The sequence below is a fragment of the Camarhynchus parvulus genome, chromosome 24 (assembly GCF_901933205.1).
Source record: "Camarhynchus parvulus chromosome 24, STF_HiC, whole genome shotgun sequence".
In the NCBI taxonomy this organism is placed as follows: Eukaryota; Metazoa; Chordata; class Aves; order Passeriformes; family Thraupidae; genus Camarhynchus; species Camarhynchus parvulus.
The window spans coordinates 4,713,415-4,739,517 of NC_044594.1; the positions used below are offsets into that span (position 1 = coordinate 4,713,415).

Sequence of the window (26,103 nt, forward strand, 5' to 3'; positions counted from 1 at the left end):
CCAGGGACAGCCATGGAACTGGACCAAGCAGGATATTCTGCACTGATACATCTCCCCCAAAGCCCTGAACTCACTTGGGAATCACCCTAGAAACACCTGTACAAGAGGCAGTGGCAGACACAAGAGCTGCTGTTACAACAGACTCCCCATAATCTATGCACTGAAGCTGTCAGCAGCAGGAGGCAGCAGCAGCTGCTTTCAGATTTTGCACATTCATCACCAAAACCAGGCACAAGCTCTAAAGGCCACAGGCAGGCCACACAGTAGATTCTGTTTGCTGTGTCCAGGTGCACTTTGGCTTGTAGCAGCTTCAGTCACACATGGCATTTCCTGCTACACAAGAGGTGAAATCTGGGAATGACCCAGACAGGCTTTACACAAAGGAAAAACATCAGTTTCTTTACAGGCTCTTGCATACAGATGAAGGAAAGTGTGTCACAAAGGTTTCCATCCTACCTGCTTGCCTCTGCTTTTTTTTTTAATACACTAAGCCATCATTCTTTTAGTCATCAACATATCTGTGATGTTGTGACCACATTTTGTCCACATCTTTCAATGGCTGGGATAACAGAGGTTCAGAAAAACACAGCACCTCCCTAGACACACAGAGCTGAGCTTTGATCTCTGCACTGCCTTTGCTGACTCTCCCTGTTGCCTGTGGTTTTCCCTTGCAGGGCACAGCTCTTTATCCCGGCCCAAGTCTCTGCTGGTGTCCTCCCCCTCCACGAAGCTGCTCACGCTGGAGGAGGCTCAGGCACGGACACAGGCCCAGATCAACTCTCCCATCGTGGCAGACAGCAAGTACATCGAAGTGGGAGAAGGCCCAGCAGCTTTGCAGGGGAAATTCCACACAGTCATTGACTTCCCATCTGAAAGGTAGAGACAGGTTTCCTCTCCAGCGTGTGTCATAACTGTGTTATTTTGAATACAGCAGGAATTTGCTTATATTGACTTGAGACTTGTTATATATGTAAATATTGTGGCCAGTTTTCCACCTGCTTTTGACTCTGGGAGGATTCAGCTCATATCAGTGGTGTTGGTTTAGCCAAATAATTTGTGCCCCGCTCCCTCTTGTTTTCACCAGGGATATCATTTAATGTATAAATCCATGTTGTCTGTGATGCAGAGATGCCTGGACCAGTCACACACAGAAATGTAAACAGGATGAACACCTGCAGATGTTGGGGTTTTCCAGGACTAAGTGCTCTTCACAAATCCAGGTTCCCTTGAAATGGAGCAGTTGGACAGGCTCAAGGACACTGGAAATTAAATATGGTAGTGGAGGAGACTAAGGTGGTTTTATAGCAGGAGTGAGAGATGGTTTTGAACACCTTTATGGCTGCCCAGCTTCCCAGAGAACTGGAGCTTCTTCCAGAAAATCCATCCCTTGGCTGCTGGACTGGACAAGGAAGAGCCTTTCCTCACCTGCACTGCAGCTGCTTTCTGGAGTTTGGGGGAATTTACACAGCAAGACTTTAGGGCTGAGCTGGAAGAAAGAAAACATCCTTAGCTGGGAAAAGAGGGAGGTTCCAAGCAGAAACCAGGAGTTTCTGAGCAGAAAGCAGAGAGTGCTGATAACAAGCAGCCAGGATTGAGCTGCAGCCCACCCTCCATCCATGTGTTCCATTTTCTTTCCCCAGGAAAAGGCCTCCCAGCAAGATGAAGAAGTCTCCAGTGGGGAGCTGGCGTTCCTTCTTCAACCTGGGAAAATCCTCCTCCGTGTCCAAGCGCAAACTGCAGCGCAACCCCAGCGAGCCCTCGGAAATGAAAGCCATAGCCCTGGCAGGTGAGGCCCCCTTCCAAAACCCGGGGTTGTCAGCAGTGCAGAGTGATGTTTCCTGTGGGCTTTTATCTCCTTCTAGCGTCCAAGCTGTGCATGACACCTCCAGTAGCTCTTCTTTCCCAATGGATCTCAGGCAACTCTGGAGCCTGCCAGGGCTCATAACACTGTACTTTGCTTGGAACAGCTTTGGAAAGATAGGATGTGGCTGCTGCTATCACAAGTCACAGGATAATTCCTTCTGACACTCTCATTATGAAATGAGAATACAGTTCTCATTCCCCTTGCTGCTCTCAGAAGAGGGAAAGGCACCTTCCCACAAACACATTCCCTCCAAAAGCTGTACCAGAGTACCCAGAGAAGGCAGCCAACAACCCTTTGTAGTCACAGCCAGCATATGTAGGTGGAATTCTCAACCTTTTCCATATATAATTTTCTGTTTCTTTCCAAACTTAAAAATAGCAACAGCATGTTTTTGCAGTAAAACACATCACAAATCCCAAAATATGGGCCCGGGAGAACTTTTATCCCCTCATCACCCAAGGTTGATCTTTAAATTCTTACCCTCACAGCCTTCACACTTGCTTATAATGCCCTTCAGGACTGTCTCCTCAGAGACTGAAATTATACTTGTTTAGTGCCCATAAAACAGGGTCTGTAAATGTTCTTCCTTCCTCCTTTTTGAGGGGGTTTTACTTGTGGGAAATTGTTTCCCAGCCTGTCACCTGCAGCCGTCATCGCTTGGGTTGGTCACTGTTTCCAGGTAAAATGAGAATCAGAAACCCACCTTCAAAACAAGATTACTCTCAGGACAGAGCTGTTGGTGCTAGAAATGCATTTGTGTTTTTCCTGCCACCATTACCCAGCTAAATGGAAACCCCATTCCTAACTGATCCCTGTGTGGTTCCTTCCTTCAGGAGGACGAGGAGACAGCGGGACGCTCCGCTCGGCCAAGAGTGAGGAGTCCCTCACCTCCCTGCATGCTGTGGATGGTAAGGCAAAATCCTACCTACACTTCCAAGAAATGAGCATTAAGGGAGGCACTTTGACATCTCTGGCTGTAGATATTCAACAGGGCAGGTTTTCCACCCCTCCAGGGGAAGCTGAACTTGCTAACTGATGAAGCAGCTTTCTGCTCCCAGCACAGATGAGTCTCACAGAAATGCTCTTCATGGCTTTTCCTGCTTTTAAGGTTGAAAAAAGCAAACCTCTTGCTCTGGTGTAGCTGATGCTGCTTATGTTCGTTCCTTGGCTCCTCCCCTTGCTATTTCAAGGCTGACAGGACAGCATTGTGGAGGAAAGTGCTCTCTGAGAAAGGCCTTCAGCACATTTAAAGTGTCTTTGCTTGTGCTCACAGCTTAGTTTCACACTAAATCATGCCTGGCAAGTGCTGTAACAGAGTTTAAGCAAATGGAATAAGCAGTCACTGCCAACGATGTTACTTTGTGTGCAGAGATCACCAGGGGAGCCTCTCGCTGCCTTAGGACTGCTCTGACCACCCCCGACCGGGCCTGGCCTCCTGGGCAGGAGGTCTTGTCACTGACCCATGGTGTCTCCTCACTTCCAGGTGAATCCAAACTGTTCCGGCCCAGAAGGCCCAGGTCCAGCAGCGATGCCCTGTCTGCCTCCTTCAACGGGGAGCTCCTGGGGAACATGAACCGCTGCAACTCCTATGACAACCTCCCCCATGACGACAGCGACGGGGACGAGGGGCTCATCCACGTCCCTGCCCTCATCTCTCCCCGCTCCTCAGAGGACGTGGACCTCAGCCCGCCGGACATCGGCGTTGCCAGCCTGGACTTCGACCCCATGTCCTTCCAGTGCAGCCCCCCCCAGGCAGAGTCCGAGTGCCTGGACAGCAGCACCTCCCTGCTGGAGTCCGCCGATATCAGTAAGGACAAGCCAAGCCTGCTCAAGAAGGATTTAGAATCAGGCAGCCAGTCTCAGACCCCAGGCAGTGCCACAAGCTCTGAGCCAGTGTCCCCTTTCCAGGAGAAGATGAGCCCCTTCTTTACGCTGGACCTGAGCCCCACGGAAGAGCAGGCCTGCAAACCCCTCAGCTTCTCGCCCAAGACAGCCCGAAAGCCCATCAAATCTCCACCATTGAGCACTGAACCAATCTCCTTTGTGCTACCCAGCCGTGTGCCAGAGGCCATGGGAGGAGTCCCCACCACATCCAGGAACTCCTCTGCTTCCAGCTGGAGCAAAGAGATTGGCATCACTGAGATCACAAACAGGTCCCCAACCCAGATGTCCTTGCCCCTGAAAAACAGTGAAACAGGAACAGGGGAAGGAGCCCACCAAGAGCTGCAGCATCCCCAGCTAGTGACTGCTTGCAAAGCAGAGTTGCCAGAAGAAGGGGAGAAAGCCATGCCAAGCAGTCAGAATAAGACTGTACCCAGTGGACACACCCAGCCAGGTACAGTGCATTTTCCTCCATTCTTTCTTTAAGTTCCAAAGGGGAGCTGCTCTCAGAACCATCCTCCTCTGCGTGCCTTTAGGAGAGGGGATTGCCCATCAGTTCTGATCACGAGTGTCTTGCAGGGCTGTGCAGATTAGTAAAGTCTTAACCTCTGCCTTCTCCCTACATCACACAAATCTCGGATAATTTCCATAATGCTTTATATTCTGCTTTTTTTTTCCCCATCCTCTCATATGTGAAAATCTCTAGCATGTCCTTCTCAATCATTTCAGCCAGTAGACCATCTAAGACTTTTCCTTTTTTAAATTAAAAATCTGCCAACACTCGAAGAAGGGACCTTTCTGCCTAAAACCTTATGATCAAAATTGTGTAAGGGTATCTCATTCTCTGCTACCTCCTTCCTACCTCTAGAAATGCAAGAGGAGCCTTTAGACAATCTCTTGGGTTTTTTCCTCTTTGTGATGAACTGCTGTGCTGTCGAGCAGCGTTTGCCTGTGAGACACAAGTGTTTCACATCAGAAGGAACTGCCACTGTGAAAGTGTGGAGAGCATCTATTTTTTTATAATAGTCGTTAAGGTCACTCTCCTTATTGGGTAACATAAAATCACTCTCTCTCTCAATTTTCCCCCCATTAGGAGCAGTTGCCCTCGACTCCCCCCAGGATCCTGTTCCCGTCAGTTCTGTGTCTCTTATCCCTCCTCCTCCTCCGAAAAACGCAGCGCGCATGCTGGCCCTAGCGTTAGCCGAGTCCGCACAGCAAGCATCCGCCCAGTCCCACAAAAGGCCAGGAGATGCTCATGCTGAAAGCACAAATTATGGAGAGGCTGAAGCTGGCACAGCTCTAGAAAAGCTCCATCTCTCTGCGGGCGCTCCTGACAAGCTCCACCTGTTCACTGCTCTGCCCGAGAACCGCCTGCACTTCCAGCCCGGGGCACCTTTAGAGCAGGACTGCCAAGGCACGGCCGGGGAGCACAACCACCCGCCCGGCGCACCTGGAGGCCAGGAGCCCCCGCCTCTCCACACAGGCATGCCTGGGGACACGCCTGGCAGCAGGGATGCGGAGCAGGAGCAGTCCAGCTTCCACCTCAGCAGAGCAGGGGACAAGGAGGCCTTCCCGGCCCACGTGAGGGACTGGGAGCACGCGGCTCTCCACGGCCCAGGGACGCTGCCGGAGCGGGAGCTGCCCGGCACGGAGCTGGCTGTGGAACAGCCCCACCTGCGCGCAGGCCTGGCTGGGGACAAGCTGCACGCTCCCTGCACGGCCGAGGACAAGCTGCAGTCTCCCTCCGTGGGTCCTGCTGGGGACAAGGGCGCCCCGGCCGCGGTGCCGTACCTGAGCACCCTCCCGGGCACAGAGCCCCGTGCCCCGCCCGTGGCCGCCCCCCAGGCAGATGCCACCGTCCCGCCCGCGTCACACGCGGCCACGGCCCCGGCACAGAGACAGGAGCACCAGGCAGCCGTGGGACAGGTGCCAGCGGCCAAAGCACCCAGCGGCTCTGGGCAGGTATGTGCTGCTCCCTGCACAGCTCCTCTGAAATGGTGAGCACTGGGAATGTCAGTCCAAATCCAGATGGCAAGGGTGGGGGGATTGCAGGAAACCAGGAGTGAAGTGGCTGTAACACGGACACAGCCTTGCAGGAAATCCTGTGCTGCTTTCCTAAGGGAGCATCCCATAGGAGAATACCCACTCTCCTTGGTTTTAAGGAAAAAAATATTTGCAGGGGCAGGTGGCAGAGGGATTGATAGTTCAGAATGCTCAGAAGAATTTTTGCACCCTCTGACAGGGTCCTCTTCCAGCATCCTGATTAGGCTCTTGTCCAGTCAGCGAAAGGATGAGAGGACAGAGTTTTAAACTGCACCAGGAGAGGTTTAGGTTAGGCAACAGGAAGAATTTCTTCACGAAAGGGTGATTAGGTGCTGGAAGGGGCTGCCCAGGGAGCTAGTGGAGTCCCCATCACTGGAAGTGTCCAAGGAGCAACTGGACATGGCACTTAGTGCTCTGGGCTGGTGACAAGGGGGGATTGATTTCAGATAGGACTCCATAGTCTCAGAGGTCTTTTCCAAACTCAGTGATTCTGTGATTCTGTTAAACAAAGCAGGTCAGATTGCTTGTGCAGGATTGAAACATTTCCATCAGAAATCTAAAGCCCCCAGCCCATGAGATATGCCTGGCTGCAGCCCATCCTAAGCCCTGCAGCCACATTTAAGGCAGGAATTTCTACTTTACTGCACTTCTTGTTCTGCTCACCAGGGCCTGAGGAGGTTAAATCCAGGAACATTTTCATTATCATCAGACATTTAAAAGCAGACCACCTAATGAAACACTGAGGGTAATGTGTGAGGAGACAGCCACCTCCTCCCTTCCTCTGGTTTGGCATTTGCAGAACACACCAGTTGTGATGGGTCCCTAAAAACTGCCAGTGGCATCATGCCTTCCCATGCTGAGAGAGGGAACCTACATGTCTGTCAGTCCCCAACAAAAACCAGGCACAGATATGCTGGAATGGAGCTGATCTGTACAAGTGTCTGGGATGTTCTAACTACAGAAGAGCAGAGAAAAAGCTGCTTGTCCCTAACTTTGTCTGCTTTCTTCCCTGCAGATGTGGAGCACAGCTGTACCTGAAAAGCCTCCGGAGCCCACGCCTGGCTTTGTCTCCGAGAGCAGTTCCAGTGCCCGTGGCTCCTCTTCCGTGCCTGCAGGCCACCAGAGCCACTTGGAAAAGCCTCGGGAGAGCACGAGGGCTCCCCCGCTGCACCTGCGCTCCGAGTCAGTCCCTGCCCCCTCCTCCTACAGCTTCACCCCGCCCGTGCCACCCGTGAGGACGCTGGAGAGCAAGATCGCCGCGGCCATGCACTCCAACAACACGGACACCATCAACAACTCCAACTACCACTCCTTCCTGGCCTCCTCCATGCTGGCATCTTCCGTGGAGGAGGCACTGCTGCCACCGCCACCGCCGCCGCCTCCCAAGCACTCGTCCCTGCAGCCGGTGTATGCGTGCCGCACCCCAAGGCAGAGAGCCTCCCCGAGCCCGTGGGGCCTGACAGCTACCTGCACACCAAGCACCAGTACCGGCCCGAGAGCGTCCCTGCCCACGGCTACCACGGCAAGGCCGAGCAGCACCAGCCCTACCCGCCCCGCCCGGAGCCGCCCGTCACCGCAGGCACGCGCTACGGCTCCTATGGCACGCAGGGCAAGGTGTCTGCCACGGGCCTGCACCCCAAGCCCCGCAGCCGCACTGACTTCGTGTCCTCCGTGAGCTCCACGGGGCTGCGGGGCACCAGCTATGCCGAGGAGGCCCCCCCGTACCCCACCATCCGCAGGGTGCAGTCGCTGCACGTGCCCGGCCCGGCCGCCGCCGCCGCCATCCGCTCCGTGCCCATCTCCCGCACAGAGGTGCCCCCGGATGACGAGCCCGTGTACTGCCCGCGGCCCCTGTACCAGTACAAGCCGTATCAGCCCCACTCCGACTACCACGTCACGCAGCTCCAGCCTTACTTTGAGAACGGGCGGGTCCATTATCGCTACAGTCCCTACTCCAGCTCCTCCAGCTCCCCCTTCTACACTGCAGCCGACGCAAGTTTCTATGACCTGGATCCCTACAGCACCATGCGGGTCCGGCCCTTCCACGGCCTGCCCGGCCGCGAGTTCGGCCCCTACGTGTCCCGGCTGCAGGGCAAGGGGCTGTACCGCTACCCCAGCCTGGCTGCCTACCCCCGGGCAGGACTTATCAACCACCTGGGCAAAGAGCACAGCTTCGTGAGCAGGGACGTGCCCCCCGCCCCGGACATCAAGCACATGTACATGTCCTGGGACCTGGAGGACATGGAGAAGTACCGCATGCAGTCCATCCGCCGGGAGAGCCGCACGCGCCAGAAGGTCAAAGGGCCTCTCATGTCCCAGTACGACAACGTGGCCCCGCTGCTGCAGGACGAGCTGGGGGGCCTGGATGCCGTCCACCTGCGCAGCAAATCGGATCCTGGCAAGAGCGGCCTGCTGACGGTGGCAGAAGGGAAGGAGGGCAGGTACCCAGCCAAGGCGGCCACGCCCGAAGGGGACGAGCGTTACTATGGGCAGCATGCGGAGCCTGAGCTGGACCGAGCCCTCTATCACGGCGGGGGCTACGGGAACGGGCAGCCCGAGAAGCCGTCCTTGCCCCAGAAGCAGAGCAGCATCCGGAACAGGAAGATGCACGAACCAAGCAGCAGCGGCAGCGAGCACAGGACGTATTTGCAGCAGGAAGCCAACCACAGGCAGCCTTCTGAACCCAAAAATGGGCCCCCCTACCCTGAGTACAGGCCCAAGGGTGGCCCGGAGCCCTCCGAGCCCATGGGCTACCAGCACTCGGGCAACAAGTACATCCCAGCCAGCCAGGAGACCCTGAGGCTGAACCATAAGGAGGGGAGGCTGGCAGAGGACAGGCCGGACCTGGAGAGGCCCCGAGGCAGAGCGTCCATGGAGAAGCACTCCAGAGACTGCTACAAGGAGGAGGAACACGCTGCCCCTCCCGTGGCGCCGCCACCCAAGCCCGAGCGGAGCCACAGCCTCCGGATGCGGGAGCACCCTGAGCCCGTGGAGAGGGACTCTGCCCTGCTGTACCCCTACCAAACCCTGGGCAAGCGCCAAAGCACGATGACTGTGGTGTCCCAGTACGATAATCTGGAGGATTACCATACCCTGCCTCAGCACCAAAGAGGGGGCTATGCTGGAGCAGGGGGCTTCGTGCCCCCTGGCTTCCCCCACGTGCACAGCAGAACTTACGCCACGGCGCTGGGGCAGGGAGCCTTCCTCCCCACAGAGCTGTGTCTGCAGAGGCCCGAGACAGAGGTGCATGTTGAGTGAGCTCTGGGGGGGACAAGGGATAGAGTCTAAGCAGCCTCTGCTGGACAGTGGACTGTTTTATTTTTTCAGTGACAGTAAAAAACTCCCTGACCCTGCCCCAGTGAGCAAAGCAAACCCCCCTCAGCCCTCCCCTGGCCCCCACTCACTGTTTTTATGTAGTAGAGCTATAGATTTTCATGTAGTTTTGAGCCACCTGGGAGGACAGGGCAGGCTGTTGGCACACAGGTGTTGCCAGAGGCCGAGCAGGGCTGACACAGATGCTGTTGGGGCAGGGAGGGAAGGAGTTTTCCCTTCCCAGACGTGACACTGGCTGCTCCTCCCCACGCCCAGGGTCCCATGTATGATGGGCTGTGCACGATGGACTGTGCCTGCAGCTCCATCCTGCTGCAAACTGCCCATCCCAGGCTGGCTCCCAGGAAAGGGCCGTGGAGGATCCTCGGAGTTCCACAGAGAGAGTGGGGCTGGGCAGGGCTCCCCAGGGATCCCCTCCTTGCTGAGGCCCTGCCACTCCTGTGGCTGCGCCCCCTGCAGCTGCTCTGAGCTGGGTGGGGGCCTGTTTTGACTTCAAGCCCGAGGAATAGGCTCTGAAGCCAGCTCAGAACACAACACACTCGTTACATTTCTTGCTTATTAACAAGCTGCTTCTGCCTACAAGAAGTCCATTTCCTTCACATTTCTCTGTTGTAAGCAGAGGCCAGCTGCAGGAGCCATGTAGGACAGGTTTGCATTTCTCACACCAAAAGAAATAAACCACTGAACTACACCAAACCCGACCCCCAGAGCTGGGAACAGCACACCCATTCCATGCCAGTCCTTCCTCTTTGCTGCAAGGTTATCTGTGGCCCAGATAAGCTCATTCCATCCTGTGGCTGGCAAGACTCTTGTCATCTCACTGCAAAAAATACTAAAAAAATAGATTTAAAAAAGTCTATAGCATTATGTAAATCAGAGCCCTCCTTGCCAGCTGTGTGTGACAAGTTGTCTGCATGAGCAGCTGCCCTGGGCCAGGTCCTGCAGCAATTCCATCAGGGAGTGCTCCTGCTGAGCTTAAGCTGGAGGTCTCCAGACTCTCTGCAGCCTCTGAGTTCCGTGCTAGGCAGAGATCCCTGTGGAGTTGTGGCACACAGGAAGCAGTGATGTGCCCAGGTGCATTTCCCCCAGGACTCAGTGAGTAGGGACAGAAGGCCAGTGCACTCTAAAATACACTAAAAACGGTGTTCAAGCTGTTGAAAAGCTTTGATGTTGTAAAAACAGCCTGGCAGCCCCTCATGCTGCCTCTCAGACTCCCCAGGACTCACACCCCCTGTATAAATAAAGCACATCCATTTCATTAGGTAGGGCTTGCAAGCAATACTTGAGATTTAGCAGTTTTTAAATGTTCACTGATAAATTCCAAGGCCATTCCTGTTCCGTGTGGTTGAAGAACTTCTCTACCTGTTTCAAATCTCTAATGTTTTATGAAAAACCTGGAAGTCCTGCAGTTAGCACACAGCTGCTTAGGTGGGGCTTTTTGAACAAAAAGTTCCATGGCTATTTTGGGACTTTTAAATCCTAAGGAAAGCCTGCTTCTAGTTGCTGACTACTCTGTAGCTTTTTGCTTCTTTTAACCTTGGAGCCTTGTCTGGGGCTGTTTCAGTAACTACCTTCTGGTTCTATTTTATTGTGCAATGCTGGTGTTTTAAGCATTTTGTTTAGAAGAGTTCTCACATGTTATGGAATGAAATCTGGCACTAAGAAAAAAAGAAGAAAGAAAAAAAAAGAGAAAAAAGCAGCACTGTGATCCAGGTTACCACAATCTCCTCATGAAGAATTCCCAGGTAGAGGGGTTGGGGTTTTTGGTGAGGGAATGCTTTTTGTAGTGTTTTCTTTCAAGGAAAACTGACAGAACTGCACAGAAAGGGACCACTGGGTGAGCCACCCTGTCTCCACTGGCAGTAACTCCCAGGCAAGGCTGAGCTGCCCCGGTTCCTCGGGAGCCAGGCTGGATTATCTGTGCTCCCCAGCAGAGCTGTGTTGTGCCAGGGCCAGCCTCAGCCCCTGGCTACCTGCCAGGTCTCCAGTTGAAGCAGGGATAAGTGTTTGGTTCAGGCTATTTGGGATTCAGGTAAAGAGAGCTGCAGGTCCAACCTCTCTCTCCGTGAAAGCCTTAACTCCCCCCTGCCCCGCAGCCTCCCCCTCCCTCTGCCTGGGCCTTACGTCAGCCAGGACTATCCTGCCACTGCGAGGGGCTGCTCCCAGCTCCTGTAATTGTAAAGCCTCTGGATTTTCCTGCTCGAAGCCACTGTCTCCCTGTAGAGCCCAAGTGCCATCCCTGACAGCCTCTGCTCCTCAGTGCTGTGCTGCTCTCCCTGCGTTGTGTGAAGTGCCAGGTGCAAAGCTCATCCCATTGGAAACAAACCCTTCAGCACCTTTCCCAAAGGGCTTCTGGAAGTGCATACCTGTACCCTGAGCCAGAGGGCCGCTGCAAACAGCCTTTTGGGAATTAGAGGAAGAAGACAGCAGAGCAGTGACTCTCAGCCACCTCCCCCTTGGCACGCAGCCACAGCCAGGTGTGCTCCCAGGGTGGAAGCTCTCCAGGAACCCAAACTCACGTCCAGCACTGCTGAGCCACAGTACAGAATTTAAAAAGGTGAAGGCACCAGCTTTTCCCAGGTAACAGACCAAAACCTTTCCTTTATTGTTCCTCCTGCCCACAGCTTCAGCAGCATCCTGCATGATCCTGCCCTGCCAAGCCATACAGTGAACTATGCAGTCCTGCTCCTGCTCTGGGCTCAGTCTGCTGGTCCTACAGAGAGTTTTACATCCTCAGTAACCCCAAAATTCATAGGTGAGGTTGGAAAGGGTGTCATGCATCAGAGCAAGGCAGGCAGGTGACACCAGGAGTCTCAGGTGGCTGAGCTGGAGGACGGTGACAGCCCAGTCCTGTGTCCCAGAGTGGAGAGAGCAGGGGGACAGCAACGCAAATAATGCTCTAATCCAAGTGCAGCTGTGCTTGGGCTCAGTAATTCTTGCCTGACCACATCCCCACGAGGTGACAGCAGCTCTGTTCCTCAGCAGTTCCCTCACATGGACACTTGCATCTAGAGCTGTCACTCCCTCTGTTTCCAGAAGAGGGTCTCCCAGTGCATGCAGGAATGAGGCTCCGGGAGTATGCTCCAGCTCTGGATTTTCACCTCTGCTTTGGAGCAGGACGTGACCTGCAGGAGCCCTTCCTTGGGAAGGGGAGTGCAGTCATAGGTGAGTAATGAGGACTTGGCCCCTATGAAGTCTTAAGTAAAGCATTAATTTCTGATTTTTGCAGAGTCTTATCAGGTGATATCTATATGCATCTCGGAGAACATCCCCACAACTTTGTGCCTATGTCTTTGCAGTGATCCCCCGCCCCTGCTCCCCGCTGGGGGATCAGTGAGGATTGCACAGTGGTAGTAAGTTGCTACACAAAACCAAAACCGACTTGAAAACGTTCTGGTCCTCTTTGACCCCAGAAGGGACAGAACCTCAAGTGTGCTCTGCCATCCCCCGGGCTGGTGACAGGGCATTGACTCAAGTGGTGTGTTAAATGTCAGGAAATCCGGGTGAGAAGTTGTTTTCCCTCCTTTCGTTGTGGCGGCTTAGGCACGTTCCTGTTCCCCGAGCCCAGATCCCTGTGAAAGGCATGGTGTGGTGTGAGCAAGCACCACGTTCCTCCTGTGTGCAGAGCCCTGCCTTGTCCAGCTGGGGGGAGGGAGGGGGACAAAAGGCTTGTTTTGCCGTTCATTTTCCTGCTGTAGAAGACTTGATTTTTCTTTCCCTGAGCCGCATGAGAGAAACATCCCAGAAAGTCTTGGGTTACCTTTGGAGTTCCCTTCACTTTAATTTATAGAGTGTCTTTTTTTGTGAACTGGTGTAAAATGTATATGCTGACAAGCTCATGTATTTTTATGTAAATATTTTTTGTGGTTCCCCACTTGCCCTTCTCTGTAAATATTTAGAATTCTCATATTCTTCTCACCTTGTATGATGCAGATGTGGTTTTGTTTCTGTTTTTTATTTGTACTGTAATGCAACAATCCAGACTGAGGTGTCTTGTGGTATTAAACAAAAGCAACAGTCCCACTGAGCTCACACTCAGATGTGCAACTTGACAGCATTAATCAAGCCAGGTTAAAAACTACTCAGGTGTGCCTGTGTGTATTTTTTCCTCTCTGCCTCGTTAATTAACAGCGTACTTAAAAAACAAAACAGGAAGAGCCAGCTTGGGGCCATGCCTTGGAGGGAGAGATGCTGGCAGGCAGCTAAGGATGAAGGAGGTGACTTTGAATTCCCATGCCAAGGCTTGGGCTTATCTGTGCCATTCCACCTGTGCCCATTGCTGCTTCCTAACAATAAATAAACCTGCCTGGGCTGTTTGAGTGTCCCTTTCCTCTCACCCAGCACGACAGCACAAGCAGAAACAGCCTGGCCCTGGCACTGAAGGCACAGGGCAGATGAAGTCAGGACAAACAGATGGCACAGGCCACCTCCGAGTTGGCTGGGAGGGATTCTGGGCACCACAGTAATACTGCTCATAGTTAATTAATAGCAAAAAGATGATTAAAGGAAGCGAATTTCAAACATTTTTAACACTCTAAGAAGGATCTCTCACAGTCCTTTCATCCAGTAAATAATGCTGAGTTTAGAGCTGCTGCCAGGAATAAAAGCAGCCTGATCCTTCTCTGCATGGAGGACAGGTAACCCCACTGCTCATGGACCTGTGGGGTGGCTCGTGCTGTGCAGTCCATATCTGCACAGAGCCTTTGTGTGATTGCAGAGGGGCTGCATTAGGCCTTCAGAAATCTGCCTCATCTGCTCTCAAATCCTCACTGCAGTCCAGATCTGCTTTTGAATGCACTCGGCGCTGCTGTCCTTGTAAGCTCCCACCAGCAAACCCAGCAGCCCACCGCCCCTGCCTGAGCCAGGAATTCCTGCTCTTCCAGAGCCAGGAGCAGAGGCTGTGCCACAGGGACCCTCCTCATGGGAGGACACCAGAGCTGCCCTCGCAGGGCAGGACATGGCCAGGCTGACTTGGCAAAGAAAAATCTTGACTTTCAAGTTCAGTGGACAAATGCCCATCTAAACTGAAGTGTTGGTGGCTGGCCAGCTGGTTTTCTGCACAGCACCCTGCCAAGGATGGGTAAATTTATGGCAGGACACTTGGGCTGGGTGGGAGAGGGAACAGCAGGAGGATGAGCCCCAGGGGTGTTTCCTCAGGGAGCAGCCCCAGAAGTGGCACCTCCCCAGCTTGGCTTGGCCTGAAGTGCTCCAAAAGCAGCACCATGGACATTTCCTTCAATGCCACCGAGATCCACTGAGCCAAGATCTGCGGGCTGGGGGTTCCACACCCCAGGAGAGGGCTCGGGGTGCCCCTGCAGCACCAGGAACAGCTCGGATGGCCCCAGTTCTCCACTGCTGTAAGGATAAACAGGATGGAAACTCCATCCCTCTCTGACAGCCTGTCCTGAGCAGCTGAGGTTTGTGGGCAGAGCAGGTTGAGGAAAAGGGAGAAGGATGGGTTTAAATTGTGCCAAAGGAGTGGCAGAAGCTGGGACGCAGAATCACTTCTCCTCCCGAGCAGTTTCCAGCAGGCAGCGCTGTTAGACTGCCTTTGCCTCTCAAACCCGACCTGCCACTGGAAAAGATGATGATGTTCCTTTCTAGCAGTTTCTGCTCGGCTTTCCAACTCCTTGTGTCTAAGGATGGGTTTCCTTTTAGTTTTTTCATATTAGAAGGGATTTGCAGAGTGGTCAATGCCGGCAGCATCCTAAGGCAATCCTGAGGGGCAGCCCCACTCCCCCCACACCCTGAGATCCCCAGCCAGAGGTGACCTGCACACCTTGGCAGGGAGCCACTAAGCTCCAGGGCCCCATCCCTAAGGAACACACCAATATGTTCACTTCTACACTAAAAGTCATCCAAAACCAGCAACTGATGCTGGAAAAGCCAGGAAGCTGCTCAGTCCTTCCTTCCTCCCTCCAGCTGGTGCACGGATGCCCTGCTAAGATTCATTATGAGCTCACAGAGCCAGAAGAGCCCCCAGCACAGGCTCTGGGCCCAGCACCTGCCAGAGCAGGGCTTGGGCAAATACAGCCCCAGCCGTGCCAGGGCTGAGCCTCCCCTCCCTTCCCTTCCTCCTTTCCCACAGCCCAGCCTGCCTTTGTATTCTCACCTTCCCATCACCTGCCTGGGGCCCGGGCAGGGCAGGGGACAGAGGTGACTCTGCCCCAGATCACTCCAAACTGGAGCTGCTGGTGCCCCTCTAGCAGGACTTGACAGGAGTTTGGCAGTGTCACAGGAGCGGAGGAGGGGTGGAGAGGTCACCAAATCCCCTGGATTGGTATTCCTGGTGCAGGAACCTCCAGAGAGCTGACACAGAGGGCAAGCATCCTGCCCAGGCACAGCCTGGCCACTCCTGAGGGGGAATTCGTGACGTGGGGCCAACAGCAGCAACCAAAATGGATGGGAAAAGCAATTCTTTGTGCTCCTCTCATCCTTCCCGGGCACAGCAGGAGCTTCCTCCCACTCCTCCCTCGGGAAGAGCTGAGAGGGCAGGGTCCTGCCCTTTGCTTTGCCTCTGCAAAAGCTTTGAGGCAGCTCTGCATCAGGAACTGTTACAAGAGCACTCCCTGCCCCTCTGCTGTCACTTCATCAACCTTTCCTGAAGGGTTTTTGTTAATCCTGTGCTATTTGGATGCTCAGAGGCAGTGGGAGAAGCCAGGGGTGTTGGGAAGGACTGGGGTGTCCCAAGGAAGGGATCACCCACTGCCTGATAAAACCTGGGGGCTGCTCAGCACACCCAGGGTCACTGCAGTCCTGTGGGGTGACCAAACTGCACCCCACCCCTAAAGTCATTAATTCAAGAGGCAGCAGAGCCCAAACCAAAGGTGTGACCTGCAGAAAGCATCCCTGGAATAGGGAATGGGCTGTCCTGGAAAAAGGGGGGCGTCAGTGCATTTTACAGGGAAATTAAAGCTGCCTCAACACCATCCCGTGCTTCTTAATCCTTCCAGCTCCAGATCCTTCCCAATGGGCCAAGGAAAGTCACCAGCCTCAGACAGACACCTTGAGTCCAGAGTGTGTCTGTTTTATGGTCAAACTGCAGGACAGGCTCCTCCAGGATCTGCCTGGAAAGGTCTCCCTGCCCCACGGAGCCTCCTCCAGGCCCTGCCCAGCATCACAGGGGGAGCTTCACTGCTTTGATTGCCTCACAAGGGGAAGAGGGAGATGGATCCCCTCAGAAATGCCCTATACAGAGTGTCTGAATCCATTAATTACAGGCAGATGCAGTCAGGAGGCACCCACCTTTCTGAACAATGAAAGATGTCCTTCTAAATGCCAAAGGCAGCAGGGAAGAATGAGATCCTCATAGAGATCTGACCCTGATGGGGGTTGTGCATTTAGAAGGACACAAGGATTGTAGGTGTGACAGGTGAGAAAGGAAAAACAGGTTACACAAAGAGGGAGGTGTTCAAGTAAAAATGCATTCATCCATTTTTTAAAGATGCTGGAGAAGAGTATTTGACTCCAGCAAGTGCTGGAACTTTATGCATTATTCAAACTGTGTGAACGTTTGAAGCCTGGAGACCTGGAAACCTTCAGTGAGAACAAGTCTCCTGGCACGTTCCCAGGGAGGAAGTGTGGCTGATCCGTGTCCTCCTGGCAGAATCAATGATTTCCATGGTTTCCACTTCACAGCAGCTCTGCCTCCCCTGCACCCCCAGACTACACCAAACCCCAGTGGGATGCACTCAGGATACCCCAGGGAGAAGCTGCTCCTGAGCCACCGGGCACACAGAAGGGAAGTGGTGCAAACACATGGAAATGCAGCAGGAAGGCAGAGGGATGAAGGAGAACACAGCAGCCCACATGAAACTTGCAAGGGAAAACCAAGTCATCCCCTTCCTCCAAATCCACCCTCACCCTCCCAGGCAGCCAATCCCATCCACAGCAATATTCCAGAGAACCTCATTCTGCTGCACTTCAAGCTATAAATTCAAACATCAGAATAAAAAAAGAGGTGCCAGACGGGGCCAGGTTTCCAGACAAGCAGGCAGGCAGCCAGCAGCACAAACACACTGAGCACGGGCAGACATCTGCCTTGCCCCCTCCTCCTCCCCATCCCTGCTTTTTATTTATTCCCATCTTTTCTTTTTTCTTTTCTTCACATTCCCCCTGGTTGCTTTCTGAGGGGGACCTGCATCACCTCGCCCATGGGGTTTTTGTTTCAAGCCTTTAGTTTCTTTTCTCTGAATCCAGCTCAAGCTTTGCTAGCCTTTCTCCCTTGATCCAGCCCCACAAGGGTGGGAACTGGAGCAGGATCTGCCTCATCTTGCATGGCCAAAGGCAGCTGGGGAGGGATGGCTGCACAGCAAAAGCAGGGGGTGGATCCCACCACAAACCCACACTGTGCTGGCCAGAAACCCCACTGATGCGAGAAAGTGGAATTTCACTGGTAATGCAGCAACTTCCAACTAATCTCAAATACAAAAGGCACATTCACACACTACAGAGCAACCAGCTGCTGCAGGAGAGCAGAGAGGCTGCCTCAAACGTCCTCACTTTTTCCTTGTGTGAAAGGCTCTTGGGAAAGGTGCTGATGTTAAAGTGCCTCTGCTTTATAAAATACTCTCCTCAATCAACGAAATAAGTTCAAAAGCAAAACAAACCCACTGTAACAACACCCCCAGCCCACAGCCTTGTCCCTGGCACCTCAGGGATGATTTTAAGGTGAAGGATGAGGGCAGGCTCAGTGTCCCACCCACAGGGAACTCCTCATGGAAGGGAGTGGAGGTTTCCCTCAGGGCTCTGAGTCTGGAATCTGCAGGGCAAGGGGAACCACGGAAAGGTTTGGGTGGGAAGGAACCCCTCAAGCTCATCTTGTCCAACTGAACAGTGATTTTCACATCAGGTTTTGAGGGACAGGTGGACCATCAGGAAAATAAGGAAAAGCTCCTTCCCAAGAGCCAGAGGGGTTATTTGCTGTTGGTGAAACAGCAATTGATGGCATAAAAGCCCACAGGGCTCTAAGTTAATCACTCTCTTTTCCAGAGCAGGATTGGAGTAATAAAGGGACAGACATGAGACCATGGGGGAAAACAAAGCATATTTAATGGGGGCTGAGCATGTGAGCATGATCCATCCTGCACCCCACGAGAGGTGGGTTGGGAGCCTTGGGAAGGGACAGAAGAGCTGCACAGATAGAAACCATCCCAATGCTGACGCAAAGGTGCAGACTGGGACTCCCCAGCCATCCCTCTGCTGGCAGTTCCTGGCTTTTGGGTTCCTCACTTTGCACCTCGGGAGTTCTTTTTGGCTTTGTGTTGTAGATGCTCCTGCACACCCCCATCACATCCTGCCCCACCTCAGCTGAGTGCCCCTGCTCCTGCTCCTTTCAGCTCTGCTCAGGAGGATGAAGTTGGAGCAGTGAGCACCAGGAGGGAACAGAAATGCCCCTGTGGCGTCAGACCAGGCACAGAGGAGCTCAGCACCTGACTTAGCAGGAAGCCCTGAAGGTTTGTGTCTCACCACAACAGCACCAGTGGGAAGGTGGCTCTGGCAAGGCCCCTCATCATGGAAGGGAAGAAAGAGAACAAGGAATTAGATTTACATTCCTTTTCCCCTGCAGATATTGGGGGTTTCTGGGTGTAACAGACAAGTTCAGATCCAGATCATCCATGTCCTGCCAGGTGCCATGGGCTGGAGCATCCCTGAGCTGGGCAGTGCCTTAGAGATGATCCATCCTCACCTCTGGGAGGCCTTTCCCCACCAGGACATCATTACCACAGGCTAATTATTCATTAACAGTAAAACCCTGCTCACAGAATCCCTCATTCATGAGGAGAAGGGGTCGTGCAGTGTGAACCTGGGCCAGCAGCACCTTCATAGGAATTCCCAGCTCATGACAGGGACACAAGTTTGTCTGTGAAACACCATTCCCTAAAGGACTGGGGAATGGATGATTGCAGGTTGGACAGGGCTTGGAGCAAGGTGGGATAGTGGAAGATGTCCCTGCCCATGGCAGGGGGTGGAACTGGATGAGCTTTGATATCCCCTTCCAACCCAAACCATTGTGGGACTCCATGAAGATGGGTTTCAAACCACTCCAGTTTCCAATTCCCAGGCCTTGGGAAGCAGGTTTCATCCCCATTTCACTGAAGGAAAACCAGAGGCTGAGTTCAGGGAGTTTAGGGAGGCAAACAGTACCTGGGATGTGACAATGGGATCCCACAGACGTCAGTGTCCCCAGGGGACCCTGCCACAAGGGACTGAGCCCATTTTCATGGCTGCAGGCTCCAGGTTTGTTCTCTCCTGGTTATCCTTGCACAGTGGTGGGGAACAGGTCCCACTGCAGACCCTTCCCAGGCTCCTCAGCCCTCAAAGCTCAACTCCCAGGTTCAGGTGACACCAGCACCAAGTCTGCACCTTCAGAGGTAATTAAGCACCTAATCAGTTTTGGGCCTCTACTCACTAGCTGAACATACAAATCTGATTTATCCCCTTCATTTCAGCAGGCAGCAGAGTAGGGTGGAGCACTGCCAGGAGCTGAGACAGACCTCTGCTCAGCCTTTCCCATCCTGCAGGTTTGCTTTTGGACACTCACAGGACTCCCACTGAAGCATCCTGAGCTCAGGAGGCACTCTGCACTTGAGGAACAGAAATGTCAAAGCAATTAAGTCTGAAGAGGTTCTTTTTCTATTCATTCAAATTCTGTGCATTCCCTCCAGTGTGTACAAAACATCTCCCATTTTAACCCTCATCCAAGTGTTTTCCCTGAGCCATAGTCAGGGGATGAGGCAACATTCCCTTTTCTGCATAGGAACTCCTGGGATGTGCCTGGAAACTACCCATGTGCCACTGGACACCCCTCAAACAGTGGGGAAAAGCCAAATTACTGAGCCCCAAAGCTCCAAACAGGAGTCACAGAGCCCAAGGCCACCAAGCAGCCCTGACTGTGCTGGGACCACCCCCAGAATCAATTCCTGAGTGTTTCTGCTCCACCCGAGAGAAAAAGCTGTCACTGCCCTGCTGGTCCCACTCCTGCCCAGCTCTGTCAAGGACAAGGTCAGTGGTGGATGTTTCCTGCAGAGGGAAATCCACTGGGGACCCTTCCCAGGATCCAAACCCTGGAAAGCAGCTCCATGTCCTTGTGGAAGGAGGCAGGAGGCAGACAGGGAACAGCTGACCTCCTCTTCCCAAGGCCTTCCAAGCTTCCTTTGGCCTGGCTGCTGTGGCCACAGCAAATCCCCCCAGCCCCTCAGCCAACCCCTCTCTGGGCTCTTCTTGTCCTGAGCAGCCTCTTGAGTCCTGGGGAGATAAATGCAATCCTTCCTTTCAGTCATCAATCCAAGACTGAAACCTCAAGGAAAACGTGCAACATAAGGACATTTCTCCCAATGCCTCTGCAAGCAGCAATAAATCCTTCAGCTGCCTCCCAAAGTGAAGCTGCACAGCCTCTGAGGCACAGAGTGGGTTAAGAGCTGTGGCTCATTTCTAGGAGGGCATTTCCACTCCCATTTCCCACCACGAGGCTGCTGGGGGCTCAAATACCCCAGGCTGGACTTGTGGTGCCAACAGGACCATCAGCTCCCTGGCTGCCATCAGACAGCAGCTTCATAAAGCAGAACTGCCTCATTTCTTGAAACAGGGAAGGAAGAGAGGAGGGGAGCTGCCCCAATGCACCCCAATCCACACCACCCAGCCCAGTCCAGCTCAGCACCACAAGAGCCCCAGCTAAGGGAACAGAGCTCAGGCAGCCCCAGGACAGCACACAGCTCCTCACAGCCATCTCTGCAGGGCCTGGCACCCCTGGAGATCCATCCTTCCCCTTCCCTGGCTCCTCTCCCAGTGCCAGGGGCTGCCTCAGGAACCAGTGCTGGCTCCAGCCTGGGCTGGGGATGCAGCAGATGCAGGGTGCAGGATGCACCTTCTGCAGGGTGCAAACAGGGGCTGCTGCAGCTCAGAGCTGAGGGGACGGGGTGGGGCCAGCCCTGACCCCTCTGCAGGGCCCTGCATCCCACAGAGCATCTGCCTCATCCCCTCCTTTGTCCCTTTGCACAGAAACAACAGAGGGGGTTCCTAAACTCGCACACTGAGGATGGCTCCATAGTCAGAGCTTAGATTCCCCTTTGGCACCACAGGCCAGGACTCTGCTCCAGTCTGGCACAGGAGTACAAAGGTTCTGTCACCACGGAGAACCCAAAACCCAGGGTGGGAGGGTGGGAGGGAGGGAATGACACCCAAGTGCAGAGCACAGTCCTCTCCCCAGCAGCTGGAGCTCCTAGCAAGGAGCTGCCTCCTGTTGGATTGTGCTCTTTTCTGACCTAGATGGGGGAACTGAGAGGTGTTTTAAAAACTTTTATTCTATTTTCAGTCTTATGTGAAGGGTGAGACAATACAATACCCAATACAGATGCATACTATAGGAGCCTTCTGTCAAGCTTTAAGAATTCTCTACAAATCCATTTCCCACACCTCCCAGCAGGAGCTCACCCCAAACCCACCCAGCTCACCCCAAACCCACCCCAGGCTCAGCTGGCAGAGCTACACCCTGAAAATCCTATTAGGCACTATTGTATTTGCTGGGAAATGTCCCAACACCAGCAGGAATGATGCAGCTGACTCCATGTTCTCAGAAGGCTAATTTGTTACTTTATAATACTATAGAATATTAACGAACACTATACTAAACCATACTAAAGAATACAGAAAGGATCCTTACTGAATGCTAAAAAGCTAATAATGAAAACTCCTGACTCTTTCCAGAGTCCTGACACAGCTTGGCCCTGATTGGCCAAAGAGTGAAAACGACTCACAGCAGAAACCAATGGAACAATCACCTGTGGGTAAACAATCTCCAAACACATTCCACATGAGCACAACACAGGAGAAGCAAATGAGATAAGAATTGTTTTCCTTTTCTCTGAGGCTTCTCAGCTTCCCAGGAGAAAAATCCTGGCTGAAGGGATTTTTCAGAGAATGTGAATGTTACAAGGCACGAGCCATAAGGCAGCAGAGGGATGATCCCCAGCATCTGGGCAGGCTCTCAGTCCACCTCGTGCTGCAGCTTCTGCTTTGAATGTTGTGTCAGAGTGAAAGTTGTGGTACAGGTACAGTACAGCACCAATAACTACAATTAAACTGTGACAATAACAGGGTCCTCTCCCAGCCAAGGGCACTGCCAAACCACACATTCATCACCTAAACACAAGCAGAGTCCCTTTTGGCTCCACAAGTTCTTCTAGCAGGGAGTTCCACAGTCCTGGAGATTAAAAAAAATACAGATTTAACTTCAGTTCAAGATGAGCTGCTTCTGTTTAAATGTTTAAATCTAGTGTCGTTCTTGTTTTGGTTTTGTACTCCACCTCTCTCCCTGGCTCAGGGACGTGACATTTCCATAACACACTGGGTTCCACTGAAATTGAGATAATTCCCAGGCTGTGGCCTTTTGGAAGGCAGGAGTCAGCACCAGCTTTCCTTCATCTCAGTGTGTGTGCCCTCTCTTCCCTCAGACAACCCCAGAGCTCTGCCAGCCCAGGAGGAAAGGGCAGGAGCTGTGGCAGGCACATGCTGCTGCACTTTCATTATCACAGTCACAACACGCTGCCAAGCTGGGGGAGTATTTTTAGACTGGCAAAGAAAAAAACTCAGGCATTTATCAGAGAATTATTAATACAAAAGCAACACTAATATTAGCAGTGCTTGCTTTTCCCTATACTTATACAAATTGGGGTTGGTTTTTTCCCTTCTCCAGCTCTTCTAGACAAGGAAATTGGTGCTTATCCACCACTCAGAGGTCTTAGATAAAGAAAGCAAGACAGGGGACAGGGATGGGGGACTCCAGGACTTAAGGGGCTAAAGGGATGCCTAAAAAGGACCAATTTGACTCCTGCCATGGATGGCAAAAGCTGTCACACCCCATTGGCTCCCCCAGGGAAATGTGTGTGACACACACACTGAGGATCCATGGACCAATTCTCCCCTTCTCTGGAATATCCCTGCTTTCGGAAAACTTGCTGACAGGTAGATGACCAAGGCAGCTCATCTGAGTAAGATTAGCATAGATAAACTGGATTAAACCCCTGTGTGGACACAGCTAGAAGCAAGTTTTTCATTTTAGCTCTGAAGTAAATAATTAAAGGCCACTTTTGCTCTGACCAAGAGCAGCCATGCCAGTGTAGGTGAAGTGATCCACATTCAATCCTTGCCATTAATTAATCTGGACTAATTTTAACCCAAGTATCCCTGATCAAACAAAGCTGAAGCAAGACAGAGAGTTCTCCTGAGCTGACTGCAGCCAGTGCTTTGGAGGCAGCCAAACAGATCCAACACCAACCAGCAACAGGATCAGGCAAGTTGGGAACAATTTCAGCTCCTTCTGCAATGACAATGAGCTGCCTCAGTCCTTGGGGCTGAACAGAGGCCACAGCAGAGCCCAGCTGGCAAAACAATGCCAGGATCACAGACTGGAGCCTCTGGAGAGCACCAGGGGCTGCTGCAGCTCAGAGCTGAGGGGACGGGGTGGGGCCAGCCCTGACCCCTCTGCAGGGCCCTGCATCCCACAGAGCATCTGCCTCATCCCCTCCTTTGTCCCTTTGCACAGAAACAACAGAGGGGGTTCCTAAACTCACACACTGAGGATGGCTCCATAGTCAGAGCTTAGATTCCCCTTTGGCACCACAGGCCAGGACTCTGCTCCAGTCTGGCACAGGAGTACAAAGGTTCTGTCACCATGGAGAACCCAAAACCCAGGGTGGGAGGGAGGGAACCTGAGCTGCAGCAGGGTCACAATGGCTCAGGAAGGAGCCCAGGTGGAGTCTGGACATCTCCAGAGGGGGAGACCCCACAGCATCCTGGGCAGCTGCCCTGGGGCTCTGCCACCCTCCAAGTCTGTCTTCATTGTCCCCAGACTCTGGATTCCTGCTGGGTTTGCTCCTGGGTTGGAGCCCAGGCAGCACGGGGGCTTTCAGCCTGTTCTTCTCCCAGAGCCATTTCTGGCTGGGCTGTGCACAAGGTTATTTAACAGGAGCCCAGGGGAGAAGGGGGAGGGAAGGAGGGATTTTGCTTCTCCAGAGAAAGCTGCTGCTGTCAATGAGCAAAATAAAATACTGTGGAGAGAAAGTGCCTGACAAGAGACTGAGCCCCAGGAATTGTTATCGGGATGGAGCCAGAGGCTGACACTGGAGAAATGAAAGGCTGAGCAGGCACTGCAAAGCAGTGAAGGAAGAGCAGAGATGCTCAGGACAGGCTCTGCCAGCAGCAGCTCCTTGCAGCTCCAGGTGAGGTGAGTGATGGTTCATCCCACTCATGCTCCTACATCCCCATTTTCCACAGACAGGAATTTCCACAGCCTACTTCCAGTACAGCAGCAACAGCAAATACTGAGGATATTACACAGCAACTCATTGAGCTGGAAAGAGACGTTCTGGAGGGTTTTTATCAAGATAAGATAAGCAGCAGCTCAGTGCAGAGACAGAGACCCATCAGGACACATGATCTGCTTGGCCCCTGTGAGCAGACTTATATCTGGGAAAAGAACAAATACAAACACATATAAATATCTGAGACAGATTCTGTCCTCTGCAAGGAAAAACACACCTACAGCACTGGTGGTCACAAGCTTTAAGCTTCAGTGCAGTCCCCTGTACCAAGGCCACCCCTTGAGCAGAGCCAGGAGCTCAGGGGAGGGCATCACTCTGGAGGAGAGAAGCCCCAGGATAAGGAAGATCTGACGAGTTTTATGGAAACAGCAGCCAGGCAGAGGGAAAGAACCCACAGCAGCAGCCCTGTGGCAGGAAAGGCTCCCACAGCAGGCGAAGGTCAGGCAGCTGCAGAGCCCCTGCTCCAGCCTGATGGGAGCTCATTCATCCAAACCCTGCCAGGGCACTCAGGTTCTCAAGAGCAATGGAACCTACACTGGGAACCTGCAGCCGAGGAACTGGCTCAGCTTTTCAAGTGATGTGTTTGCAGTTAAAGGATCTGTTTTTCCCAGCATAAACAAGGCCATGGGTTAAGTGCAGCTGTTCCATCAAAAACAAGCAGAGAAAAAACCAAGGATAAATCAGTATGGGAGCTAAGAGAATAATTACTTTTACTTCTTTTGGTCACAAATGGATTGGAGCAACTGAGAGTTTTCCGGGATCTATTTATGATGGGAAATTCACAAGGCTGTTCCTGCAAATAATTAGTTATTGATCCCTAAGTTTGCTTAGGGAAAAGCTCTCCTAAGCAAGTCAATCTATTATTCAAGCCACATTTGTTTAGGGATTTGTGGCACTGGAGCCACATTTTTGGTTTCCTACTGATGAAGCACAACTCCAGCTTTCTCCATGAGTGAGGGAGGTGTTTGAAATCCCATTTTTCAGAATCAATCCTTTTTTCCCCTTCTTCCAATAAATGCTTTTCTCCAGTATTTACTTAAAAGGTTTTGAATATTTCTCGGCAAAAAATTATAGTAATTTTATTAATACTCTAGGAGTGTTTTCCCAGCATATAGATGTTCTAACTAATAACAACAGCATTAAGTGAATCCTTGAATTTCTCCCAACCCAGGGCACACAACTGAGGACAGAGTTTTCATTTCTGCTCAGCTTCCTGCTTCTTCTCATGACAGGAAAGCTCTCATCATCAAAACACCACCAAACACTTTTTGTTACAAGCCACACAGATTTCACACAAAACATGCCACACAATCTTTTCCCAGTGTCAGGACCTGGCACGTGGCTGGGACTCCTCAACCCAGTGTAACAAAAATCCCATCTCATCTTCTCGAGGGCAGGGCTTTCCCTCAGCAACTGCTGAGTCCCCACCAGAAACTTTCCTTAGGTCCCCTTTCCCAGAGCTGGAGGAATCAGCACTTCTCTCCCTACTCCCGTTTTCAAGAAGCATTTATTGCCCTCTGATTTGAGTTCTGCTTGGATTCCACCACCCCCAGAAAAGCAGAGCAGACTCTCACTCTGCAGCAATTGGCGGCAAAATCTGAGCAAATTAACCCTCAGCCTTCAACTCCCCTGGTTCCTGCTTCCCTGGGCTCTGACAGAGCAGGC

At 52.7% G+C, this 26,103-nt stretch overlaps 1 protein-coding gene across 1 annotated transcript in view; it reads left to right on the plus strand.

The window, feature by feature from the left end:
- ARHGAP32 (Rho GTPase activating protein 32) overlaps positions 1-13,197 on the plus strand; it is a 174,932-nt gene extending 161,735 nt beyond the window's left edge. Inside the window, 7 exon segments of the mRNA XM_030964892.1 lie at positions 675-876; positions 1,641-1,786; positions 2,698-2,772; positions 3,348-4,199; positions 4,839-5,707; positions 6,804-7,202; positions 7,205-13,197. Of these exon segments, the coding sequence (XP_030820752.1) occupies positions 675-876; positions 1,641-1,786; positions 2,698-2,772; positions 3,348-4,199; positions 4,839-5,707; positions 6,804-7,202; positions 7,205-9,046 (4,385 nt within the window). The 3' untranslated portion in view covers positions 9,047-13,197.
- The last annotated feature ends 12,906 nt before the right edge of the window (positions 13,198-26,103 follow it).